This window comes from Elaeis guineensis, chromosome 6 (assembly GCF_000442705.2).
Source record: "Elaeis guineensis isolate ETL-2024a chromosome 6, EG11, whole genome shotgun sequence".
Classification (NCBI taxonomy): Eukaryota; Viridiplantae; Streptophyta; class Magnoliopsida; order Arecales; family Arecaceae; genus Elaeis; species Elaeis guineensis.
In genome coordinates, this window is record NC_025998.2 from 28,894,760 (window position 1) to 28,906,258 (window position 11,499).

General features: G+C 39.7%; 1 protein-coding gene across 1 annotated transcript; it reads right to left on the reverse strand.

The window, feature by feature from the left end:
* Positions 1–6,980: 6,980 nt before the first annotated feature.
* Positions 6,981–10,670, reverse strand: LOC140858699 (uncharacterized). The gene is made up of 2 exons (XM_073260011.1): positions 7,751–10,670; positions 6,981–7,579 (listed from the first exon to the last, which is right to left on the reverse strand). Exons 1-2 carry the CDS (start codon positions 10,668–10,670, stop codon positions 7,182–7,184), a joined length of 3,318 nt encoding a protein of 1,105 aa, XP_073116112.1. The 3' UTR covers positions 6,981–7,181.
* Positions 10,671–11,499: the final 829 nt, after the last annotated feature.

An 11,499-nucleotide genomic window follows, 5' to 3' on the forward strand; every position in this document is an offset into this window, starting at 1 on the left:
TACCCATGCAGTTAGCCAGGTCAGCAGGTTCATGGCACACCCTGACAAGGAGCATTGGCAAGCACTGAAGGGCATCTTTAGGTATTTGGTGGGCATAGTTGGAGTTAGCATCTATTATGGGCAGCAAGGTGGTGCTGAGGAAGCTCTAACATGTCCAAGGAGGTTCGGGATTAGATAGTTGGGTTTGTGGATGCAAATTTTGGAGGAGATGTAGATACCAGACGGTCTACCATAGGTTTTGTGTTTAGCCTGAATAGAGGTCCAATTACCTGGAGATCTTTTTTGCAACCTATAACAGCCTTATCCACCACTGAAGCAAAGTATATTGGCATTACGGAGGCAACCAAAGAGGCATTGTGGCTGTAAAGATTGGTATTGGAGATGGAGCTTGCACAGTAGGCCATCAGGGTGCACTATGATAGCCAAAGTGCACTGTTCTTGATCCAGAATGCTGTGTATGATGCTCGGACCATGCATATCAATATTAGATATCACCAGCTTATAGAGCTTGTAGAAGAGAGTGAGGTGGAGTTGGTCAAATTTTATATCAAAGAGAATCAAGCTGATGCATTGATGAAGACTCTTTCCAGGGATAGCTTTCATAGATGTGTGGTACTAATAGATCTGATGGATAGATCAGACTTTGCAGAGGCTATGGGGCACCAAGATAGAGATTGTAGGTTCAGATGTGATGCTCTTAAGACTTTGGTGGCCAAGGTAGGGCCATGGTTTAGACTCCATGGAGCTATCATTGAGATTCTAGGGCTGGTTTAGGCCCTAGGGTGAAGGTATGCAGCCTTCATGGATCAAAGCCCGGGATTTAGGGGTTTTGATGCGCTAACTTATTTTTTGGGCTAAGTTTGAGTCCAAGGTGTGAGAACACATGAGACCATGGGTGTACATGGGGCTTGGGTGTGTGTTTTCATATATTGAGTTAGCATGAGAGTTGTTTGGTTTGGGCTTGGAATCATGTGTCTAGACTAGACCATGAAAGCCTTTGTATTTGTATTGATTATTCGAGTTTCAATGAGATAGATCAAATCGTTTTCTCCCAAATCCTAACCTCTTTCTCTACTCCCTCTCCCTCTGGTTCACACTACCCAAGGAATGGAAATGCACCTGGAAGCAGTGCCCCCACCCATATCTTCTTTCCTCACGTGCGCAGCTAGAGAGTCCCAATCTCTAGGAACTCTCTCTCTTTCACATTTTTTCTTGTGGCCAACCCTAGCATCTATGAAAGAGTAGTTCTAGGTTGTTCTTAGGTTGAAAGAACTCCATAAAAACCTCTTTGTGCTGTGCACAATCCAATCTTGAAGACAAGGTGCACAAATCTAAGGTTTCTTGTGGAGGCACTAGGGTTTCAAGATATTGGATGATCTTGGCCATACAACAGCCAAATCCTCACTGATCCTTGCTAGTTCCAGTAGTCCTCTACTTGGGGAAGGTGTTCCAACAAGTAGATAGGTATAGAAGCTTCAAAAAATGCAGCAAGCCCGAGTTCTTCAATATGTCAATGTTTTCTTTCAGCAGCATCATTTTGTTCTGGTGTAGTAGGATAAGATGAGGAGAAGAAAAACTGAGGTTGTTACCTTTGCTCTAGTAAGTTTATGGCCATGATTCCAACTGGCATAATAGTTATGTGGTAGAAGGAGAATGAAAAGGAAGGGATGGGTATTCTGATGATGGTTATATAATAGATAGTGGTGAGGATCAAAGGAAGGTGTGGGGGCAATTGAACAGTCAGTGGAGGCTAGATTTTCTAGCCCCCATTAGAGATCAAGCCATTGGAGGATTATTGTCTTAAGTCATCCTTCAATTTTCAATTGGTTTTTTTTTCCTACGTTAATAAACCCTCCTCTAATGTAAAAAAGTCAAACCAAGTCTTTCATCATTATACCTTTTGAATCAAATTATTGTTATAACCAATTTAAAAATAATTCAGATCACCAGAACTTCTGCTGCACACTTTGATCAAACTACCAAAATTCTCTAGATTTACTAGATAACTTTCTACCAAAATACTACTCTATATGATAAAATAAAATATTCAAAATTTCAAATTGAAGGTAAAGCCAAAGGGGAACTTTTAAGTCTTGTCACCAATTTGCCTCAAGTATATCCATCTTGATTAGCCCTTCAGCTAATTACCACATTTATAACAATTATACGGACTTACACTCCAATATCATTAGGATGTACCCACCTACATCCATCCTATATTTTACTCTATGTATTATAATTTATTCATTTATGCTTTGATACCATTCTAATTTATCACATTTTTAACCCAAATTCATATGCCAAAAATGAGGCAATTGCTACATACTTTTAGAAAACTCTCCCCACAAGCATGGAATCTATCTTATCATGATGTATAATCAAGTAGCAAAATAAATCTAATAACTAAAGTTCAAACTTTAAATTTAAAATTAAAATCTAAACTGAATGTTTCACATAATCCTATAATACCCAAGGTCTTACATCAAACTTTAAGAAACCCTAATAGAGGGTGAAGAAAATCAAACTCTGTTTCTAATTATTCTATTGAAGCAAAACCCTATGCTAGTTTAGTTCTTAGGATAAGTAACAATAATGAGCATTGGATATCAAGCTAGACAGCCCAGTAAATAAATTAAGAATAAGAAAAACAATAATTTTATGAAAAATAGGCATGTAGAATGCATCAGTTTGTATTGTTTCTATATTAATACCACTACCTAGATTTTAAGTTGGCACATACGAAGAAGGCAATCCTTACATGTCATGTAAGGATCAAACTCTATTGATGTGTGGCCATTTGCCATGTGCTCTGCTTATGTCATTGGGTCGGGGTATGATAAAAAGTTCTTAGCTGGAGATGAAGGTTTACTTAATGGAGTTGTACTCATTTGACCTAGTGATGTAATCAAACCATCATCATGTACTTTTAAATTATTAAAATCTCTTCCTTATCAATGATTCTTTTGCTTTTGTCTTTTTCTTTCTCATTCTATTCCCATTCAATGCTTTCATTAAAGACTACATCTCGGTTGATGATAACTTTATTTGTCTTTGGATAATCATGCTTGTAGACTTTTGAGAGCTTTTTGTAACCAATGAAGATACATTTCTTGACTCAATCATTTAACTTCTTCCATTTTTTCTTTCAGAACTTGAGCATAGACTATGCATCTAAATACTTTTAAGTGATCAACACATGGTTTATGACCACTCTCCATGCTTCTTATAGTGTCTTATCTATCATATTCTTGGTTGGACATTGCATTAGCTATTGCTTCTACCTAGAATGCCTCAATAGATGCTTCTCTTTTGGCATGCTTCTTGTTATATCATGGATTGTTCAGTTTTGTCCTTAGCAATAAGCAATTTTATTGAGGAGAATATGCTACTTTGAACTATTATAGGATATCCTATTCATTATAATATTTTTTAAATTCTTCTGAAGTATATTCTCCTTACAATATTTTCAAATCCTTCTAATGTCTATTCTAAACTTTTGTCTAAACTTAGCATTTTTAATTTTTTATTGCTTTATCTTTTTACAATCATTATAAGTTCTTTGAATATTGAAGAATGTTGCTACTAACTTTTCTTAGATAAAATATATCTACAACTTTTTGCTTAAATCATAGATAAATGTAGTAGAATATATGTTAACTCTATATGATACTGGCATAGGATCACTAGAAATATCCATATGTACCAGTAGTTCCAACAACTTTCTCACTCACCTTGATCCTCCACCTTTGAAGTGGATTCTTGTCTATTTTTCAAGGATACATCCTCCCAAAAGAAGGAGGAGGGATAAATTAGATTTTTAAAAAAAATAAAATAATTATATACACTAATTATAGTTTTACTGTATATAAGTGAAGTGTATGTAGTAAGAAACTATAGAATTAGACTAACAAATATACTATAAGAGAGAATGAGATAATGCATAATTACAAATACAACGATCTATAATGGTTCGGTGCCAAATACAGTACCTATGTCTACTCCCCAAAAATCTTTTCTTGGGAATGTTATTATAATCAGCAAAGATTATAGCTTGATTTTTTGGGCTAACAATCACTCCAGTTGATTTTATATAAAAAAATCAACCAAAATCTTCTCAACTAAATCACCTCTAGACTTAGTTTCACAACTTGTCCAACTCCAAGTTTGGACTAGCTTGTCCCGTAAGATTCTAACCCAAGACACTTGTAACAAAAATATAACTTATACAAAATGGTACAAAAAGGTTGAGCCAAAGTTCAAGAAGTGAAAAATCTCATTGAAGAGTAGTACACGAAGTTAAAGGTGGTTGCTCTTTGAAACTTGAACTTCTTTTCTTCAATTAATGAGAGGCCTTTCAATACTTGATGTGGATGTACTCTTGGCTAGAAAAGACAAACTAGCTATTGTAGAAGCCAAAATAGCCATTGGGATTGAATTTTATCTGTTGAAAACTGTCAAAAAAGTAGCTATTAAGCTGTCAGTCATAGAGGGGTTGATTCTTTTTCTTCAAAGGTTGACTCATCATTATCTAGGTTCAACTTGTCTAGCTCACAGGTTGACTCATGAAGCACTTCTTATTTTGATTATCCTCTATCTTGTGCCTGTGATCGTTCTAGGATCAACTCTTGCTGGAGCTAGGGTTGATTTGCATCTGCCATAGGTCAACTCATGAAGAGTTAGGGTTGACTCCTCGAGAGGCTACTTTTCTAAATTTTCTATTTTTTTCTAAGATCTTGTGGTCGACTTGTTTGGAATTGGCCATCGACTAGCCCCTACCTAGAGTCAACTCATGCTGCTCTGGGTTCGACTTGTTAGAATGTTATTTTTGTATATTCTCTATCTTGGGCCTGAGACTATTCTAGGATTAACTTTCGAAAATCTAGGGTCAATTTGTAGAAAGTGCTAGTCTGTTCTAATGTACTGGGATCAACTCGTGAGTTATGGGGATCGACTCCTAAAACCTTCAAAATTGTGGTTCTTCTATTTAAGGCTATGGTTGTTCAACAATTGACTTATGAGTTCTAGGGGTCGGCTCTTGAAACCTTGAAAATTATAAGTCTTCTATTTAAGCCGGTGGTTATTCAGAGGTTGACTTTCAAGTCAACTCATTTAGGTCAAAACCTATGTATATTTATTAGAAAGGATATCTTCCTACATTTGATGGATCATTATGAGCTCCTGAGAGATGCTACAGCCATTCCTAAAACACACAATTAGCCTCATTTGCACTCAAGTATTTTGTTATCATTGAAATTAAATCTTAGATCAACAATCATATTTTTTGTAGATAAAAGTTCTAACCAATAAAAATACAAGTGTTTGTATCAAGGATGCCATAGCCATGAATCTTCTCTCATATTTGGCCTTGAAAGTACATCTCAATTTTTGTCTTTACATTGAGAGGAAACATCCGATTATTTGACATTTGCACCTTAGTAATCACCCCTTTATGTTGATCTTTTAAAGGGACCATCAAATCTTGCATATTTTTCCAACAATGCCCAATGCTTACGGTGATGCTCTCCAATTCTGTCACATAGGAGACACTGCAGATATACTCTTGTGCTCCATTTTTCAATCGAATCACTGTCATTCTCTTGATGCGTACATAAGATTATTGTCTCTACTTCATGACTTCTGCTTTCAGTGTAATGATTTTGCCGTTTAATTTTTTTATTCTAGCATTCAACGCTTTAGTGCCTATATTTTTTTGTAATTATGCCAATGGATATTGGATTTAGAATTTCCATACTTGATAGCATTCCTTTCATAGTACCCTTTTCTTGTAAAATTTCCATTATTTTTGTGATCTATGATGCTTATTATCTTTACTTCTTCGATCCTTATTTTCAAATTTTTGGTTGTGACCGTTCAAACTTTCCAAAGTCATCTTCGACTCCAAAACATGCTCTGAGGATATAGATTGTGTCTTCTTTTGCAAGTTTTGTTCATAAACTTGGAGCAAATCGATGCAATTGATCAATGGAAAGTGACTTGACATCCTTTGACTCTTCAATGGCTGCAACAATGTGCTTAAATGTTAGAGTTAGAGAGCACAAATTTTCAACTTGAACATCTTCAAGTTGTTCTCCATTATATTCCTTTTCAACTGGTTTATAATAACGAACACCTGTGAAAAATAATCTGCAATACTTTCAGTTTCCTTCGTGTCAAGGCTTTGAAATTCTACCTTAATGTCTACGGACAAACTTGCTTCATACAATCATCTCCTTCCGATGCCTAATTGACGGAAGTCACTTCATCAATCTTTTCAAATGTGGATTCACCCCCTACTTGAAATTAGAAAAACAGAGCTTCTTATCCTTCTTCTTTGACTCCCTAAGATTGTTTTGCTGAGCTTCATCATAAAAGGCTTTTCCTCGTTTCGAAGATCCATTGTAACCTTTGTCTGCTAAATCCTACAACTCTTGTGAACTGAAAAGTGTTTTTATTTGAATGCACCAATTTTCATAATTCTCCTTCGTAAGTGAGTTTTGGACTTTGGGGTTGGAACAAATTGCTGGCCATTTTTTCAACAAGACCTTCACTCATGAACGTGCGCTCTGATACCAAAACTTATTAGAAGGAAACAGTGGATAGCGCATACTTGTAGTATAATGATTTGCTAACTTAAAGACTTTTTATTAAGTATCACTGGAACATACATTATGACCACAGGATCCTTAAATGACCCCACTAATTTGTAGACACTCAAAAGACATATCACCAAGAGACATGCATTTTCAAAAGGAACACATATAATTCTTTCAATGAGACACTGTATTTAGAGCCATGTCTTTTATGTAACTAACCTATGAAAATATTTACACACTGAAGAATATGACCTTTCAAATTATATTTCAACCAATGGCAAATGGCAAATCTCTTAAAAGTGACTATTTCAAGAGACCCATATAAAGATTTACATACTAACAAAATACCTTTATTTTAAACCATGATTGAAAGAAGAAAAGGAAGGAAATATGTGCTCATTATTATATATTTAGATACAAGTTCATCTTAATGCGCCCATCTGTCATTCAATGAAATAATTAGAGCAGCAAGGAGCCATTACATTATTCCAGAACCAAGAAGATGCCCTGACATCCTTAGATATATAAAAGAAGGTTGATACAAGGTTGCACCAGTATGCTTACGTTTGGCCAAAGCCTTTATTGGCTTCAATCACCAGATGAATTTGACAAGTACTTCTCCTTGATGTTCTTTAATCTCACAACAACGTCTTCCATCAATATTCTTTCTTTGGGCAATTCTTTGGAGCATAGTAAGCCCAACTCCAGAACGGATGAAAAACATATATGCTTTCTGCTTAAGTCTTCCATTAGTATTTCACTGGAAAAGGTATTGCTAGCGCTACTACCTGCTTCATCTCTCAGAAGGTTGCCATCCACAACATTCAACACTGCGGAAGGAAAAGCCTGATTCACCCATTGTCTTAAGCTCAACTCCCCAGCAAACATCGCATCAGTGGGCTTCTTTCTTGTAAAGGTTTCCAGCAATAGTATACCATAGCTATAAACATCGCTCCTTCTTGACACTTTTCCATCTAATCCATACTCTGCCAAACAATACATGCATCCAAAATTGAATGTTAGCCGTAAGGTCTTTTCTTTGGTCCCCCGTTGGTGTGTGAAGCTACTATAGTTGAAAGGAGTTTTTGTTATCTCAGTGATGTTTTATTTTTGGAAGGCTAGTACACTGCAGGAACTGTGGTTAGAAATTTGCGTACCTGGAGCCATATAGCCAATTGTCCCAGGTGCAGTCGCAGATGCTATGGACCTGCTGATGCCATGAAGCAGCTTGGCGATGCCAAAGTCAGAGACATGAGCCACCATGTCTTCATCCAGCAATACATTGCTTGGCTTTAGGTCGCAGTGCAGCACAACTTCCAAGTAGTGGTGGTGGAGGTACTCCAGTGCCATCGCCACATCCAGCATGATGTTTATTCTCTGGATGAGGCTCAAGCAGTAATTGTAGGAATACAGCCATCTCTCGAGACTGCCATTTGGCATGTACTGGAGAACCAAAGCCTTGAAGTCTAAGTTAGAAGTAGCGCTGAGTATCTTGACAAGGTTCCGGTGCCGAGCCATGCTCAATGCTCGGCATTCTGTGTGAAAACTTTCAGAGGCTCCTTCGGTTTGCAAGTTTAGAACTTTTATAGCTACAAGTGACCCATCATCTAGTTGTCCCTCGAACACTGACCCAAAACTCCCTGTTCCCAAAAGGTTGGCCTCACTGAAATTGTTGGTAGCACAGCTGAGTTCATTGTAGGAAATCAATCTATGGTCAGGCACATGTACTACTTCAGCTGGAATTGCAGTTTCCTTCCTTCTCTTCAGCTTTGTTATCAATAGGTAGAAGCAAGCAGCCAACAGCATCGTAGATACAATAACAGGGAGGGAATACTTCAGTAGACGCCTTGTCGATCTCGAATGAGAGGCACCACCATCATCATGGGAGCAAGCTGACATTCCTAGCAATGTTGCCCCGCATAATGCAGCGTTTCCCATCAAAGATTGGATTGTGAGATTGGAGAAGACACCACCTTCTGGAACCTGGCCTTCTAACCTATTAAAAGAGAGGTTTAAGTTCTGAAGCAATGTGAGGTTGGCCAAGGACTTGGGAATGGCGCCAGAGAAAGAATTGGATGACAGGTTCAATGACTGAACAACAATCAACTGACCGAGGGACTGTGGAATTGGACCCTGGAAAGAATTGCGTGATAGATCCAGATAGACTAGTGTCATGAGGCTTCCCAAAGCTGCCGGGAGCTTACCATACAATCGGTTAGCAGAGAGATCCAATTCAGTGATGGCATGGAGGCTTCTCACATCTATTGGTAGGAAGCCATCCAAAGAATTATGGGACAGATCAAGTTCCAAAACATCCCTTAGGTGCCATATGCTTGAAGGTATGGTCAACGACAGCAAATTGATGGAGAGTGTCAGGGATCGCAGCTGAGTCATGTTCCCAATACAGTCAGGTATCGAGCCCAAAAACATGTTCCCATCGAGATGAAGCTCGCTTAAACTCTTTAATCCATCAAGTTGTTGCGGGATGGAGCCACCGATCCTATTATAGCCAAGATCCAGCAACTGTAGCTTCTCCAAGCTGGTGATTGCTGGGGGAATGACCCCTGTCATCTGGTTCTCATACAGGTAAAAAGACATGAGACTGCTTAGATTGCCCAAACTAGAAGGTATCTTTCCCTTGATCTGGTTGTTGCCAGCAGCAAATATAAGAAGATGTGTCGAGAGGTTCCCGATGGATTCAGGAAGATTTCCGTCAAACGCATTCGCTGAAATATACAGATTCTCTAGGCTCCTGCAGTTGGACAAAGAAACGAGGAACTCGAGCCCTCCGCCCAACTTGTTCACTCCTATATTAAAATACTGTAGGGCCGCCAAGTTCCCAACCGTAGTGGGCACTGTTCCAGTCAAGGCATTATGTGACAGCTCTACAGAATTGAGCGAGGAGGCGTTGCCTAAAGAATCAGGGATTGCACCTGTCAGACGATTCAACGCCAAATTCAGATCCTGGAGATAAGAAAGTTGGCCAATCTCTGCGGGAATTTCCCCGTGCAGGCTGTTTTCGAACAGCTCGAGTTGACTCAGTCTTGTGAGGTTGCTCAGGGCAGCTGGGATCGTTCCAGTGAGGTTATTCACGCCCAAAAATAATAATGTGAGCTCTAACAAGGTTGCCAGTTCCGTCGGAATCAATCCGGTCAATTGATTGAACGACAGGGACAAAATCTCAAGATGTGTGCATGTGGCGAAACTCGACGTAATGGGCCCGGAGAGTTGATTGTCTGAGAGGGAGATTTGCCGAAGTTGCGGTAGCCCAATGCTCTGATTACCGATTTCAGGTATGGGACCTGATAGGTTGTTCCGTACAAGGTAAAGGCTCTCTAGCAGAGACATATTGAAGATGCTGGGAGGGATGGGACCAGATAGCTGGTTAAACTGGAGGACGAGGGACCTGAGTTGGGGCAGGTAGCCGACGCTGTCAGGAATGGGGCCTGAGAGTGCGTTATAACCTAGGTTTAGGACGTTGAGCATTGACATGTTGTTGACCAGGGACAGTGGGATCGGGCCGCTCAGGTCATTTTTTTTCAGAAACAGCTGCTGCAGAGCGGTCAAGCGGGCAAGCTCTGGAGGAATTGCCCCGGTGATGTTGTTTTGTGAAAGTACAAGAAAGCTGAGCTTCGTGAGATTGCTCAAGGTGACAGGGATCGCCCCTGTTAGACGATTCACGCTTAGGTCGAGAAATCGGAGGCGGTGCAACCGTCCAAGAGGATCCGGAATGGGGCCCACAAGACTGGTGTTGTGCAGGATCAGACGCGAGATGAAAGAGAGGTTGGCAAGATGGGGAGCGATGGTACCTCGGAGAGGGAAGTCACCGAGCACCAGGGCAGTCACTCTCTGGCGACGGCGGCTACAGGAGACTCCAGTCCAGCTGCAGAAGGAGGTGGTAGTGTTCCAGCTTCTAGCCAAGACGCCGTAAGGGTCAGACACATGGTCCTTGAAGGCAAGGAGAGCAAACAAGTCTGTGATGTTGCTATGAGGAGAGGACTCCACTGGCTGGGAGTGCCATGGTGTTGATATTAGTATTAAAACTGCCAGTGATGAGAGAAGAGCAGGGACCTCCATCAGAGAAAGTATGAGAGAATTCTCTCGAAAGGAAATGTGATCAGAGATGGGTGAGGAGTAAGGACAACAGAGAATGAGGTGCCTATGGAACTCAGTATTCCTTTTTTTTTTTCTTGTTAATGGCATCTAGCAGTCGAAAGTCATTAGGCTACCACTAACGAGAGTACGAGACACGACAATTAATGTATAATGGTCGCAGGCAAGCAAATTTCTTTCTGCCACATGCCCTTCCACTCAATTCTCAATTGACCTCGTCAATGCACGTCTCAGAGATGGGCTGGAAGACCAAGGATGATCAATATATAACAGGATTGAGAAGTACAGGAGAATAGTTTGTCCAGATGCTAAGGAAATTGTACAAAAGGTCATCCAGATGGTAGATATGATTGCAGGTAGATTGGTAACGCCACCAATAAATGACCAATCGTGCCGTCGCACAACCATGTGAGAACTACCGTCCAGGACGGCGTTTCGATACCTTCTTGGTAGGGGACCGTTATTTTCCCAAAAAAATAGAGGGAATATTCTTTCTGCATGCCAGAAGAGAACCACAAATTGGAAGAGAAGTTTTGACTTGGTAGTCCCATCTCAGAAGTCCTGGAAAGAATTCCCAATTGGCACAGGAAGGCTGAATTACTGACTGAAATGATCTAGGTTCTCCATTGAAGGGTGAAATTTTACTCCGGGTGAAACCAAGAGGATAACATTTGTATGCACAACACACCAAGAAGAATACACTGCAATGACATAAGCTCAATCCTTTCTTTTTACTCCACTGAAGTTATAAGAAACTAAGAATTATGGCACTTAGAAGTAAAGCACTTGCAAG